Source organism: Uloborus diversus, chromosome 7, assembly GCF_026930045.1.
Source record: "Uloborus diversus isolate 005 chromosome 7, Udiv.v.3.1, whole genome shotgun sequence".
NCBI lineage: Eukaryota > Metazoa > Arthropoda > Arachnida > Araneae > Uloboridae > Uloborus > Uloborus diversus.
Window position 1 is genome coordinate 2374974 of NC_072737.1, and position 16507 is coordinate 2391480.

The 16507-nt window shown below is 35.7% G+C and overlaps 1 protein-coding gene across 1 annotated transcript in view; it reads right to left on the minus strand.

Moving 5' to 3' along the window:
- The window catches only part of LOC129225536 (bone morphogenetic protein receptor type-2-like), a 74163-nt gene that overhangs the window by 25717 nt on the left and 31939 nt on the right, over window positions 1-16507 (minus strand). Inside the window, exons 2-5 of the mRNA XM_054859974.1 lie at window positions 10781-11005; window positions 7283-7456; window positions 6098-6335; window positions 1582-1727 (exon numbers count right to left, since the gene is read on the minus strand). Coding sequence (XP_054715949.1) covers window positions 1582-1727; window positions 6098-6335; window positions 7283-7456; window positions 10781-11005 — 783 coding nt within the window. The remainder of the gene's footprint in view (window positions 1-1581; window positions 1728-6097; window positions 6336-7282; window positions 7457-10780; window positions 11006-16507) is intronic.

Genomic DNA, 16507 nt, shown 5'->3' on the forward strand with positions numbered 1-16507 from the left:
TAATGAAGAATTTAATTTCTACGTAACTAGATTAAAATCCGCTGCATAAATACATTACATATATATTTATACTTGAATGTTCACATTGAATAAATATTAAATAGCCAAAAATAATAATTTTTACACATTTTGTTCTGTTTTTCATTGTTTTCTACAAAATACAGTTTCTCAAAAGATAGTTTTAGACAATTTCAGACTCGAGGGTTTTGAATAGAATGGTAAAAGCCTTGCCCACTCTGCTTTCATTTGCACACAAGTATGAACATAGGGAAATTTGGTTACTATTATCAAAATAATAATAATAATAATATTAAAGTAATGCATACAAATTGAAATTTTAATCAAGAATTCAACTTCTATGTGACTAGATTAAAATCAGCTGCATAAAAAAGTTGAATGTTCTCCATTGAATAAATGTTCAATATAAAATTACTTTGATGCATTTTATTCTGTTTTTGATGTTTTCTCACAAAATACAATTTTTCTAAAAATATAGTTTTGGACACTTTCGGACAGTTTTGGACACAAGGGTTTTGGACAGGACGGTAAAAACCAGGGTTTTTACCGCAGTGTCCAAAACCTTGCCAACCCTGAAAAAAACCCAAAAAACCCATGGGCTTTTTTAAAAAAAACCAGGGTTTTTACCGTGGTTTTTACCATAGTGTCCTAAACCTTGCCAACCCTGAAAAAACCCCAAAAAACCCATGGGCTTTTTAAAAAAACCAGGGTTTTTACCGTGGTTTTTACCATAGTGTCCTAAACCTTGCCAACCCTGAAAAAATCCCAAAAAACCCATGGGCTTTTTTAAAAAAAACCAGGATTTTTACCGTGGTTTTTACCATAGTGTCCAAAACCTTGCCAACCCTGAAAAAACCCCAAAAAACCCATGGGCTTTTTTTAAAAAAACTTGGGTTTTTACCGTGGTTTTTACCATAGTGTCCTAAACCTTGCCAACCCTGAAAAAATCCCAAAAAACCCATGGGCTTTTTTAAAAAAACCAGGGTTTTTACCGTGGTTTTTACCATAGTGTCCTAAACCTTGCCAACCCTGAAAAAATCCCAAAAAACCCATGGGCTTTTTTAAAAAAACCAGGGTTTTTACCGTGGTTTTTACCATAGTGTCCTAAACCTTGCCAACCCTGAAAAAATCCCAAAAAACCCATGGGCTTTTTTAAAAAAACCAGGGTTTTTACCGTGGTTTTTACCATAGTGTCCTAAACCTTGCCAACCCTGAAAAAATCCCAAAAAACCCATGGGCTTTTTTAAAAAAACCAGGGTTTTTACCGTGGTTTTTACCATAGTGTCCTAAACCTTGCCAACCCTGAAAAAACCCCAAAAAACCCATGGGCTTTTTTTAAAAAACCAGGGTTTTTACCGTAGTGTCCAAAACCTTGCCAACCCTGAAAAAACCCCAAAAAACCCATGGGCTTTTTTAAAAAAACCAGGGTTTTTACCGTGGTTTTTACCATAGTGTCCAAAACCTTGCCAACCCTGAAAAAAACCCATGGGCTTTTTTAAAAAACCCCGGGTTTTTGCCAACCCTGGACATGACAGCACAAAGAAAGAGGGGGGGGGGTCTCACCGATGAGCTTGGGAAGGCACGGATGATCCATGAAAGGAAGACAGTAGATGTATCTCTCGTTCAGGTAGTTGTGGCGATGCTGGGCAGCGAAGATCTTGACTGCCACAGAGCGGTTGTACAGGGTTCCCCGGAACACGTGACCATACCTGGGGACAGAGAAAGGTGGTACACACACATAAAAATACACATAACTCACGTACAAGACAAAAATAACTAGCGCCGCAATTATTAAGTGAATTGAAACAAATTTCATCAGATGCAGCAAGTTTTGCTCTTTCGAATGATATACGGGATGTCCGAAAAGTCACATTAAGTACTAGCTGTACCCGACGCGCGTTGCTACGCCAACAAAAAAATACATCATTATACTGATTTTCATGACAATCGGTTGAACGGGGTTGAACAAGTTGCTACTCTGCAGTGCCACCTGGTGGCGAGTGGCTTCAATGAGCATATTATGCACCTTCTCCGTGGAAAAATACATATATATAGCAATTTTCATAATAATCGGTCCAGGTATCCAGTGACTCTACTCAAATTTTTGTACTCACGCAGTTAGCAAGATCAATCACTCGCTAAAAATATCAAACAGAAAAAGTTTTAAATCCCCCCGTTGCATGAAAAGCCATAAAACAATAAAGAAAGAATTTATTTGTTCAAACTCAAGAAAAATGGCTTCTTCTCAATGAGATCTTTCACGCGAATTCATTTCTTTTTATTCGTATTTATCCAATGGATTGTGACTTAAATTGGAATAAAAAAGGAACTATCGATCGGATTTTTTTCGAACAGGTCTATAAACATTCCCTGTACCAAAAATAACAAACGGTAAAAGTTTCAGCCAAATATGCCAGGTAGTTTTTGAGCTCATGGATGACATACAGACAAACATTCATTTATATATATATAGATTAATAATATACAAAAGTAAAAGACTGATTGAAAAAAAATCGCCAGAAATACCGCATTCGCGATATTTACAATTTGAAAACTAATTCCGTCCAGTTTGAATTGAAACAAATTCCATCTGATCCAGAAATTTCTGCTCTTCCGAATGTTATGCAGGATATCGAAAAAGTCACATTGTCTGATGATTAATAAAACACAAAAGTGAAAGACTGATTGAAAAAAAAACGCCAGAAACGTCGCATTTGCGATATTTACAATTGGAAACTCATTCGGTCCAGTTTGAATTGAAACAAATTCCATCTGATCCAGAAAGTTCTGCTCTTCCGAATGTTATACAGGATATCGATAAAGTCACATTGTCTGACTATTAATAAAACACAAAAGTGAAAGACTGACTGCAAAATAAATAAATAAATAAAATTTTAAAAAAAACGCCAGAAACGTCGCATTTGCGATATTTACTATCACTTGAAATATACCATCCTTTCTAAAAAGTGAATGTAATAAGTCTACAAAAAATTAAAAAGCAAAAATTTAACCGTTCATTATGAATAAGAAAAATAGTAGTAGCGAAAGCGAACCTTTTGTAAAAATCGCGATCGCACAACTAACCATTTACTAAAATTGCAATTGCAAAAACAAAACTTTTCGCACAAAAATATGAACATCACATATATCTGATCGTGAATATGTTCGTTACATTTTTCTCATTTTAAAACGTTTATTTGAAAAAAAAAAGATTTTTTTTTTTTCAAATAAACGTCAAAAAAAAAAAAACTTATATTTTTAGCGAATTTTCATTTTTTTTTAATTTAAAAACAAGCGTTTTTGCCCAAATTTTGGTTAAAGTAGTTGCATTGGCTTCAAAATAGTAGCTTTAGTCGCTGTTTTATTCATCAGTAGCAGCCCTTTATCTACTAACAGTGTTATTTTTAGTTATTTAGGTTTTATTTTGCTACAACTGTTTGAAGCTGGTGATTTTTTAGTAGCACATTATTTTAAATATTTACAAATACATATGCGCAACATAAAAGATTTTCAAACTTTAGAAATTGGGTTGGGTTGAATCCCAGATCAGAAAATTCATCTTAAAGCCTATACTTTTGCATCTTTATATATTAGTTCTTAAATTTAAAGGTGCAAAATTTCAATAGAAATAATTATTGAACTTAATGGCCTGAACTGTCACGTGTCACCCCCCCCCCCCCCCACGATTTCCAAAACTACCCCGTTTTTCAGAGATTCGAAATTCTTTGGTTCCCGAATTTGTGACTCCCCCAGAAAGATAAAAAAACTTTTGAAACTAAAAAACTCGAAAAGTCAAGAAAATTGAGAACTATCATTTTAAAACATGATTCAAAAAAATAATGAATTAATTAATTCATTTATGGCTATCAGCAGTGTAAAATGAGTTAACAAAAACTATTCAAAGAGCAAAAAAAAAAAAATAACTTCAAAAAAAAAAAATAAATAAATAAATAAATAAATAAAAAATAAACAAAAACATGACACAGCATAAGATTTAAGAGCAAATAATAAATTGCAACATTTTTTAAAAAAAGGAAATACGTAGAAAACAGACCAAAATCTGAAAAATTGAACTTAAAGAACTTGAGATTAAAAAACGAACTTGAAGGGGGGGGGGATTATAGTTGTGAGGATTGCAATGCATGCAGCTACCATCATCATCGAAATCAAATTATCTGTAAAGCACAAAAAACAATAGAGGACAACTGAAACATAAAAATTGTAAACCTACCATCAAAAACTGTTAGTCAGGAAAGGAATTAATTATGCATACTTTCCACCAAATCAAAAGAGCACTACAGAATACTGTAAAACTGTTTTCAGGACAAGCACACTATTATTGCAAAAAAGCTACATTTAAGGGTAAACTTCGATTGCGTTAATTAAACATCGCTTTCAAACCCAGAGAAAATATGAAGTTTGTGTAAGTATTCAAAAGTCTGTAGAGTGAAAAAAAGAAATATGACAATTTTCAAAAATTGGAATCAAACTGTTAATTTTAACAAAATCATCAACGTTTTATTTAGAGGTTCGAAGATTTTTTTTTTTTTCATTCGCGTGACAAGCGTCATCGTAAGCAAAGAACTAACTTGGTAACCTTATACCTGCAGATAGATTTTTTAAAAGTTTGAATCTATTTTTGACGGATGAAACGTTTTATTTATTATTTTTTTAACAAGTTTTATAAAAAGAGGAAATATTTTTCAACCATATGAGGTCAAAAAAAAAAAAAAAAAAGACAACATTGCAGCAAAAATCCCTCGAAACTTACCATCTGCAAAATTTACTTTAAGACTTAATAATTTATTTCAATTGAGTTGCAGTAAATTACCAAATATCTTGAGTAAAATAACTTAATTCTTAATTTATCTTTTGCTGACTGAAGTTTGATGCTTATTTTTAATGTAAAGAATGACGTACGTACTTTTGCTGATTTAAGTACTTAAAATATTTTCAAGTTAATTGAATTAAAAAAAACTAATAATATATTTTTGTTGTGTGATTGTTTATAACACAAATCTTTAAGTTGCAGCAATAACTGCATTTCGCTGGGAAAGAAATAAAAAGGACGAGCATCGTGTTCTTTATTGCCACCCTTATTTCGTCCATTCCGTTCAACTTTCCTCTGTGAAACATAAAAATGGATGCATAACTAGATGCACAACTCCGTAGCGAAAGCCGATGGCTGCCACTGAAAGAGCGAAAACTGAAATAGATGGGCAAAAGCGTAGCCTACACAGATGCAACGCTGTTTGCATCCCATCAGGCTACGGCAAAAGTAGTGCTTTTCGGGTGGTCAAGCGAAATCTTTATTGAGAAGGGACTTCAATTCTTGACGCAAGAATCCGAAGTCACGTGATACGCTTTTAAAGTAAAGTATTGGAAGAGATCAGGTTTCATTCTTAGTTTCACGCAAAACCTGTCATTTCCATTCGCAGTAGTTGAACCATGTGACTTGAGATCTGCATCTCAGCTTTTCCATGGACTTGCTTCTTTCTAGTTACTAATCCCAAAAAATTCACAAAAAAACAAAAGCCCAACAAACCCAAGATCTCCATTAAAAACCCCGAGAATTTCAAAACAAAGTCCCAAGATCTCCATTAAAAACCCGAGAATTTCAAAACAAAGTCCCAAGATCTCCATTAAAAACCGAGAATTTCAAAACAAAATCCCAAGATCTCCATTAAAAACCCGAGAATTTCAAAACAAAATCCCAAGATCTCCATTAAAAACCCGAGAATTTCAAAACAAAGTCCCAAAATCTTCATTAAAAACCCGAGAATTTCAAAACAAAGTCCCAAAATCTCCATTAAAAACCCGAGAATTTCAAAACAAAGTCCCAAAATCTCCATTAAAAACCCGAGAATTTCAAAACAAAAGCTCAACAAACCCAAGATCTCCATTAAAAACCCGGGAATTTCAAAACAAAAGTTTAACAAACCCAAGATCTCCATTAAAAAACCGAGAATTTCAAAACAAAGTCCCAAGATCTCCATTAAAAACAAAATCCCCAACGTACAGCTATGAGCTCCTTTACTTAATTCAACCCCCGAGAAAGAAAAGCAAAAAGGCGACTCACCTGCCCCTCCCGACGCTCTCGGCGATCTTGAGGCTGTCGATGTTGAAGGTGGGCGAGGAGGGGGGCAGGGGGGGCTCGATGAGGTGGGCGGCGTCCGGGCCAGGCTTGCGGGTCGCGGGACACAGGCGATACAGGATGCAGACGGCCAGCACCAGCATCAGGGCCAGGGAACACATCCCCGCCACCGCAACCACTACGGTCCGCGTGTCGTAGGCGGCGGACTCCACGTAGCCAGACACTTTGGGAAAGAGAAGACAAATAAATAAACAACCAGGGTTGAGAAGCTTTTGCCGGAGGAGGAAAAAACCACGGTTTTGACCGCCCGGCAAAAATAGGTTTTTGCCAAAGTGGCAAAAATAGATTAGTGTTAACAACTTACGGACAGTTTTTTTTCCTTTTATATAAAAGTAAAAACATGGAAAGATTTTGATAAAAGGCTTTGCCATTTTCTGTAGAGTGAGCTAGTATCACTAAAAAGTAGAGTGAATATAGAATGCACATATTGATCAGCTTTTTTTTCTTCTTTTTAAATTCTTCTCTTGGCTATCCATTTTCGCAGTAAGTGAGAAAAAATGCATTATTTCTTTAGTGAGGAAAAGTTAATATTTTTCTATATTCAAGTTAATATTTTGTTATTAATTAAATAACTTAAAAATCTTAGTGGGATCAAAAAAAGTGATTAATTAAATATATGTGTATAAATATGTATAATCAGAATTCAATTTTTTAATTAATTTACTAAGCTTAAGTAAACATTCTTTGTTTTAGTATTGAAGGAATTGGCTCATTCTGAAAAAATTGTTTTAGCAAACATTTAAAATCTTAAGTTTTGCTATCCCAACATTTGTTTTTTATTTATTTTTCACCTTATAAATTAGAAGTAACATGGAGAGACATAACTAAAATATTAAAGTGCACTATTTATATTATATTGTCACTATTTCTTAATTAGCACTATAATGCTATTTTATTTGCAATTAGGTTTTTGCCGTTTTTTCCATTTTTGCCATGGTTTTTTCCACTGGCCCGGCAAAAATACCTTTTTGCCGGCAAAAAAACCCAACCCTGTAAACAACCACGTTCAATCTTCCTCAGTTTGTGCTTCTTGTTGAATTGAGCAAAGTTCAAAGGACCAAACTACAGGAGGGCCGCAGAGGAAGAGGGGAAGAAAAGACCAGAACTGACCTGTGGAGCTGGTGGTGGCTTCCGCGGAGGGCACGAAGCCATCCGAGACGTTGACATTGCACTTGTGTCCCAAGCAACAGCAGAACTTGGTGGTGGTGTTGTGCACAGACTGCGGTGGCTTGTTGGAGACGCAAGAACCTGCGGTGCAGTCGAATTCAGTGGCACTCCAGCAACCTGGAAAGGAACAGCACGTCACCCAACCGAACATAACAGAACGTTCTACCTCGATATTTGCAGCGGGTACGTGGAAGCCAGGGACGGATACAAGCTAGGGGCGATGGGGGCGATCGCCCCTCCCTTGAGGTGCTCTCTCCACCGGTAATTTTTCGAAAATGAAGTTCAAAAAACGCTAATTTAGACGAGTTTCACTGATGTTGGGAGAAGGGAAGTTTGGGTTTGGGACCCTATCTTGGAACTGTTTCGGAATTGAAGTTCAAAACCTTTGTGATCAATATTTTTAAATCAATTTACATAGTAAAAAGTAAGCAATAAAAATCAATCGCCCCTCCCTTGAAGTATTCTCTACCGGTAATTTTTCGAAAATGAAGTTCAAAAAACGCTAATTTAGACGAGTTTCACTGATGTTGGGAGAAGGGAAGTTTGGGTTTGGGACCCTATCTTGGAACTGTTTCGGAATTGAAGTTCAAAACCTTTGTGATCAATATTTTTAAATCTATTTACATAGTAAAAAGTAAGCAATAAAAATCAATCGCCCCTCCCTTGAAGTATTCTATACCGGTAATTTTTCGAAAATGAAATTCAAAAAACGCTAATTTAGACGAGTTTCATTGATGTTGGGAGAAGGGAAGTTTGGGTTTGGGACCCTATCTTGGAACTGTTTCGGAATTGAAGTTCAAAACCTCTGTGATCAATATTTTTAAATCTATTTACATAGTAAAAAGTAAGCAATAAAAATCAATCGCCCCTCCCTTGAAAAAATTCTAGATACGTCCTTGATGGAAGCTCTTGTTCAAACGTGTTTGAACAACAAAGATGAAATTTCTACCTCGGTATTTGCTGCTGGTACAAGGAAGCTCCTGCGAAACTGTGTTTGAACACAAGTCATTTTTTCTCCCTCAACTTTGTGAGTTTTGTAAATATAATTATGTAATTTGACCTCAATCTGCAATGCATGCTAAAAAATTATAATTCTTTTTGTGAATATCGTCTGTCTTAATGCTCAGAATAAGATCAAATTTGGCTCATTTCAGCTCTTTAAATTCATTTCTGTACTCAAAACTGGGAGATTCTAAATTTTATTTTGGCAATTTGAAAGAAGACTTTGATCGCTGTTGATTAGATTCGATCGTTGTAGCTCAAATCCGTTAATGAAAGTGTGGCTGAAATATCGAGAGAAAGGGGTTTAGTGAAAAATATACTTGGGATATACATGCATGGATAAAATGTGGAATTAATGTCATAAATGTAAAGAAATATAAAAATTTCACCCTAGAAGTGTTCGAGATCGATAGGTTCGAATGTGTACCATAGCTGAAAATATGAAAATTAGGCAGACTTAGAGGGGGTATGAATAAATTCAGCGACAAAAAATTGAGTGTAACAAGGATTTTAAAAACATAATTAGAGATTTCTTAAATTAAGCCTGTATAGGTGCCGAATTTCGGACAGGGAGATTTTTAGGTTTGAAAAATATTTTTTAAAAAAGCATAATTTTCTTTTCTCTTATAAGTAACATTAAACATATCTTGCTGCGGGTAAAAAAATTAAGCTATTCAGAGACAAATCGGGAACATTTGACCGCTTTTTTGAGGAAATAAACGTTTTTAAAAGAAGGATAACGAAGTAAACATGTTTCAAAAATGACCAAAAATATACACTTTTCATACACGTGTATGAAAAGGTTTCGTTTTAGCGATCGCTTTACCGTACGGATCTTTTCCCAAATTCTAAGCATTGAAAAATCCTGATGAAAATAGGGAAGTTGCAACCTATTAAATGTTCATATTTTGACTATTGGATATTGTTAATTGACCCTCAAAATTAAAAAATTCACCATCGCCGAATTTTATAACACCGTGATTGATTTTTAATGAATTTTTAAAAATCCACGCGCAAAAGTGCGCTCTTCTGAAACGTCACGAGCTTACGTCACAGGGCGCTAATGGGCAGCCTTCTGCCGAAGATCCCTTGTTTTCGCTACGGACAATTTTGAGCGCGCTGATATTTTTATTTTTTAGAAATTCAATAATCCTTTTGAACACACTATGAAGGCCGGATTCGTTAAAGCACAATCTAATAATCTTCCTCAAGTAACATCAATGATGGTATTCGAATATTTCCGAGAGGATGAGAGGTTTAATGTTCCAGAAACGCCAGAAGTTAAATGCGAGGAGATAAGCCTTTTACGTTTCGTCTTCGAAGTCGAATATGCACGTCCTTCAGCTTCTCCCCTATCGGAAGAGCGCATGACGTCACTTCCTGTACCATTTGACGTCACAATCGCTTGAACTTTAAAAATTAATTTAAAAAAAAACTACTTATCGTATCGCAAAACTTTTTCCACCTATGATGTTCATACATGTTACTCTATCATATAAAAATAAAATGGAAAACTTCCCTATTCAGCAGATACAGTCGAACCTCCATATTTCGAACTTCCACATATCGAAATTTTCTATATATCGAAATCCAAGCAAATTTCAATGTTCATTACATAGAAAAATTGTTTCTATATATCGAAAAAATCTCTATATATCGAAATTTTTTTCGAGACATTCGTAGATTTTTTTTTTTTTTCCACTTTAGACTGTTTGTCTCATGAAAATGAAGGTTAGGGGAGATAATTATGTGTGCTAAAGGTTGCTAAGAAACTCATAAGAAATTTGGGTTTGAGGGGTGTGTAGATAGGTCGTTGTTTCGATCTGGAGTTCTTAAATTCCCTCGAGTTTATTTCAAATCTTAGTTGTAACCACTAACACTGTAAAATCAGTTTCAAGTTATCCTTTTTGTCTGTTGATTATCATTCCTAGTCTTTTTAGCTTCAGTAAAAATCATTCAAGTTAAGTAGATTGATTTTTTACTTTTCTCCCGATTACATTGTCAGAACAAAAATCCCCTCATGTTGCGAATCAAGTTGAACTGCCGAAGAATGAAGATGAATGAAGGCACAAAAATGTAATTTCTGTTAATTTTTCAGTTATTAACTTTCGTTTAATCCGATGCTCGTATAAATTAGAAATTGGGTTTCATGCACGAAAATTGGTTTTAATTTTAATATTTCAGGAGATTTTTATGATAAAATAGGATCGTTTCTATTTTCTATATTACGAGATTTCTATATATCGAATTTTTTTCCGGCAATTTGCTACTTCGATATATGAAGGTCCGACTGTATTTGCTTAGGGAGTTCGGGAGGCGGCATCAAAACTCACTAGTTCCCCATTCGAATCGGGAGATTTGGCAACTATACCACATGCATGATCGAATATGAATCGCACAAAAATAACATTCAATAACAAGATCTGCAACAGCACTCACCCTGGGCGACTATGGCAGTGGCGTTGGCGGAGTCCTCCTGCCAGAGGGCGTAGCAGAAGGTGGTGTGGGCGCAGCGCTCGGCCTGCCCCTCCTCCACCAGCTCCCCGTTGACCCTGAGGGGGGCCTCGTCCTCCCCCTCTTCATAGCTCCCCTTGGCGGCCACAGACACTCGCACCACGCTCTGCTTGGAGTAGGCACATAGGGTGTCTCCGAGGGTCGGGTCACCTGCGTGGAACAGAAGAAGAGAACCTCAGCAATGTTCGAAGTTCAACGTTTCACCGAGTTTTCTGTGAATCTTCACCAGGGTTCGTACTCAATTTCGGAAATAAAATGAAGGAGTTTTGAAGGAGTAAAATGAGATTTTGAAGGAGTACTAACGGAGTGTCATTAAATGATGTCACACTTTTTCCAATATATTTGACCCTCTGCACCCTTTATCACAAAGTGTCACACTTCACCCCAAACTTCTCCTCTTGTCACGTCATATTTTTTACAAACATAGTCAGGGGTGATTGTGTTCCGGTATTTTACCGAATTTCCGGTATTTTCGGACGTATTTCCGGTATTTTTATATCCAAAAATACCGGAATTATGTTTTTTTTTTGTTATGCTTTTATCTCCCTACCTCCGCAATTTTTTAAAAATTATATAATACTCATCAAATATACCTGCAAGAGCCTTAAGATGGACACCTATCCCTTAAGATGGACAAATGTCAAGATAATTTTGTATAACACCAGCTCAAAAGTAACTTTGTAACCCATTAAGATTTTAATCAAATGTACACACATTATTTTGGTTAGAACTATTTAATACTATGGCAAAGGTGCACTTAAGTAATAGGGGCCAAAGATCCCCCCCCCCCCCCGTTCTCGCTTTGAAACTTTCAGGTATTTTTTGATGACCTCACAATCACCCCTGCATAGTGTTACAATAACTCTGTGATGTCACTTTTTGTCATCTCTCTCTTCCCCTTGTCACAATTTCATGAGTCCGTCTCCCCCTCAAGGCATGACATCACTTGTGGATGACCCTTTTTACAATATCATAGCTGCAATTATCTAAACAACTGTTTTTTTTAACGCAATCAGTTAATGTAGTACATTTACTTATGTAGTTTTTTAGACAACTTGACTTTTGCTGCTGAGAGTTTGGTGAAGGAAAAAACAATAATCATAAAACCTGAAAAAATAGCCAAGTACCATTTAAGCATGTTTTACTTCACTTATGAAATGTCTTAGTCTTCTAATAAAATTCTCACCTTCAACTTTTATGAATTAACTATGATCAGTTTGTAAATCGAAAAAAATAAATGCACGACATAATCGCCTTCGTGACGAAGTCAGTTGAAGTATTTTAAGTTTCTGCTACAGAGGAAGATTATGTAGTCTTGAACTCTAAAAAAGAAGGAGTTTTGAAGGAGTTAAAGCCAAAATGAAGGAGTTTAAAGGGCCCTTCAAAAAAATTTCATAAATGAAGGAGTATTGGAGGAGTTTTGAAGGAGCGTACGAACCCTGTTCACAGGACTTCGAAACTACAAAGTGGAACTTATCCGAAAAACGAAACAAAAAATGTTTTGGTCGAAACGAAACCGAAACTGAACCGAAAAGAATTTCAGTTCGATTTATCTTCTGTCATTTTGTTACTGTCATGTCATCAATATTGATAACACGTAGGCTTGCCAGATGTCCCAGTTTTCAAGCAAAATCCCGGTGTCCCGGCCTGTTTACTTCCCGTCCCGGTAAAAAATAAATTTGATTACATATGACCAAAAAAAGTCTAAAAATAACTAACTGTGAAGAATTATTTAGGATACTTACTTTGTCAATTGAAACATAGACTTGTAAAATTAATATTGGATCAGCTTGTGAGAATTTTTGCAATTAAAAACGATTTCCTAAAAAAAAAAAAAAAAGAGTCCCAGCGAATGAAAAATACATGTAAATATTGTTCCAGTATTTATTCCTCATTCAAAGTACTATTTCTTTTTACTGAAGTATGTAAGTAATAAAATGCTTAAATTTATCTGCTTGCGCCATCATTATTACCCCCTGGTTTACTCCATTATTAGTAACCATTTATTCACAGCATTGAGAATGATCTACCCTCTAACCCACGCTAAAAACCAGCCAGAAATCTGTTCCCTTTTAAATATTCGCAACGAGGGAAAGAGGGGGGGTCGTACTCCGGTGTCCCGCTTGAACATTTTAGAAATCTGGCAAGCCTGGATAACAGTATCAACACATCAATAATGTCTAATTTAATTTCAAACATATAATTATCATTATTACATGTATGTTGCTACATTTAGCATATAATTATATTTTTAGTACAGTTAAGAATTTACATATAAAATAAAAAATTCTATTCGGAACTGAAATGAAAACCGTTATTTTTGGCGGAATGAAAAAAATCACGGCCTCTCAAACCTTCAAGAGGTTGAACCATTTTTCTCGTTTATTAAAAATGATTTCGACGGAACAAAAACAACGCAGTTGGTAAATGAAATATCCTACAGTTGGGGCAAACCAAACTTGGCAGCGCTGTAATGCTGTGATCAGGATATCTGTAGCCTTCACAATGCTACCAGGTTAGGTTTGCCCCAACTATAGAACAACTGAAGACAACACCTCCACTTCTCCCCCGAATGGTAACAAGACCTTCTCGGTTTTGGTGGGAGATGTGGAGTGACTTTCCAACGCCATCCAACCAAGAAACCCGGAACAACAGCTGACTTGATTGAAATTTCGACAAAATGCAGTAACACCATCAAAATCAACATTTTGTGTACATAATGGTCTGATTTACCATTAGGCTCATGAAGCCTAGCTTAAGGTCCCCGGCTTCATATGATTATAGAAGAGGTTCTGAACCTGGGCAGCGAAAAAGTATTTCCACAGGGAAGCGTGAATATATTCCAAAAATAAAGGTAAAAGGTAAAAGTAACTATAATTTATTCCATTTTGAAGTCACATGAAAATATATATGGCATTAGCGCCGTTTTTGAAGTGTTTTAGTGCAGTTTTTGTTCACATAGCTCTGTGATTCAGTACTTGCAGCATTAACCAGCACTAAGTCAAATATCGAGCAAGGAAAAACATTAAAAGTGACCTGATGCAAACTTTTTCACAGTATGTTGCGCAAAAATTGTCACGAGGAAAGCTGTTATCCTCTTTTTGATGTTGTGAGAGCGACTGATATTATGCCAATCCACTGGCGTACCAACACGCGGGGGGGGGGTAAATGCCCCCCCCCCCATTTTTAAAACGTTTGCCTGAAAAAAATTGTACACCAGGTGGAAAAAATCACAACTCTTTTTTTCCTTTAAAAGAAAAGTGCGATTTTGCCCTGAACAATAAGTTAAAAAATTCCCTTCACACACCCTCCATCTCTGCTTACAAAAACTATAAAAGATCGTCTAAAATATTATTTTGGGAAATGAATGTTAAAAAAATTCTGTTAAGTCCCTGAACACCATCTCGTCCCATAATGTTACCAAAAAATGGCCGACAATCGCGTTTTAAAGACTTCAATTTGGAAAAATTTCGATTGAGAGAGTCCTTGAAACCCTCCTACCCCTAAAGTCAACAAATCCTCTGGAATTGGGTTCCTCAAGATCCCCTTCCCCATTACATAATCTAAGATCGTTTGTTGGAACTTTTGTTTCAAACAAATGCTGGGAAGTCCATATAAACACCATCCTTTTCCATAACGGTAGCAAAAACTCCACAATCGTGCTTTGGAGATGAAAAACTTACGAAGGGAGAGCTCGCGAAATTCCACTCCCCCTAACGTCACTAAGGTCATCTAGGCTCACTACGCTTCTAGAGTTAGTTTCAGAAAAATAGGAGAACTCCAAAACCCTAACCAGGGTTGGTAAAAAAAACGGTTTTTTTTTTTCAAAATATATATTAATATATCAATATTTATAAATAAAAAATATATTAATATATTTTTTCGATTAAAGCTTGTAATACATTTTGAAGAAGCAACTTTGCAATTTTAGTATTTATCTTTGCAACTTAGCTAGGAACTTAGCATAAATGGAATTTTACATTTTTCAGTATGTGTGGGGAAATCAATGTAAACCTGTAAAATGGATTTTTTTTTTTGGCTTTTTTTTAAAAAAACCATTTTTTAAAAAAACCGCATGGTTTTTAAAAAAATACCAATTGGTTTAAACCATGGTTTAAACTACGTTGGTTTAACAACCAACATCATTGAAGGTCTTCTAAAATAGCTTTTGTTGGAACTTCTATTTTGAAAAATTGCAGGGAAGAAGCTCTGGGAGCCCCCCCCCCCCCCCACCCGCCCCAAGAGCAATGGCACACCTCCTCCCTAAAAATCACAATGACCTACTAAGAAAGAGAGCTTCTACCAAAACAGAAAATACCATTGAAAACAACCCTACTAAAAATTTCCTAAATTCGTTCACAGCATTTTGTTTTCATGCATTTGAACTTTTCTCTACCTTTGATTTGAAAGGAAACCTTTAAAAGCACGCCCGGTTTTTAGAAATTTCCAGATTTCGGAAGAGCGGATTTTCAAGTTTGAACCCGTGTGAACAAAATGGTGTTCCTAATTCATACCTCCCCCACCTGTTTCCTTACTTTGTGATGACGACAGGTGTATCCCCCCTCCCCCCCCCCCAAACCATTGCCTAGGTACGCCCACGCCACTGTGCCACTAGCTTTTTGTTTACTAGAATTTTGTTTACCTAGTTTATTTGTATTTAGTTCTTTGATTTCATGTGTTGTAATAAAAACACGTTCAAAATAAAGTTGTGTAGTATGTATTACTGAATTTTGCATACAAATTTATCAATGCTTTTATTTAATAACTAGTGGTACCCGTACGGCTTTGCACGTAATAGAAAAATCAAAAGGTCTTTTGGTTCGCCTGTATATTTACAAATAATGTATGGTGAATTTTCTCACCACTTGGCTTGTACCCATCTTACGGTTCCACGTTATGATCGTTTCGTATCTCGCCAATTGGCTTGTGCCCATGTTACGGTTCCACGTTATGATCATTTCGTAATTTACTCGTCCATCTTATGATATTTTTTTCCTTAAAATTGGAATAGAAAAAGAACCACATCGAATTTTCGAAACATCGTTTCGAGGTGCACCCCCATGCTAAAACGCCCCCATGCTACAAACTAACTTTGTGCCAAATTTCATGAAAATTGGCCGAACGATCTAGGCGCTATGCGCGTCACAGACATCCAGACATCCTCCGGACAGAGAGACTTTCAGCTTTATTATTAGTAAAGACAAGCTTTAGCTATCCCAAATAGCTTCAGTTTCAAATCTTGATTGTACTCCTGTATTGACCACATGGTGGTCTGATGGGCAATGGATCGCCAAGAAGCCTTTTAAGGTACACATGAAGACTTCAAAATGAATGAATTTTGGGTGAATGACCCGAATACACAAGCAACAAGTTTAGAAAACTTACAACAAATCAAAACACGTAAACATAAAAATAATAGACATTTACGACATTTGAGCAATGTGTACGCATATTAGGGACTAAAGTTCAAAAATGAAAAAAAAATTTCAATTCACGAATAAGAAACGATGTACAATACATCAAAAAATAATGCTCCTTCAAAACAAGTTTGTAGCCTTGCTCACAATCTGGAGAGTTAATTTAAGATTTGGTCAGAGACGAGCAGAAAAGGCTAAGATCAGCCGAAGAGACTTTAATGACAGGGGAAACGAC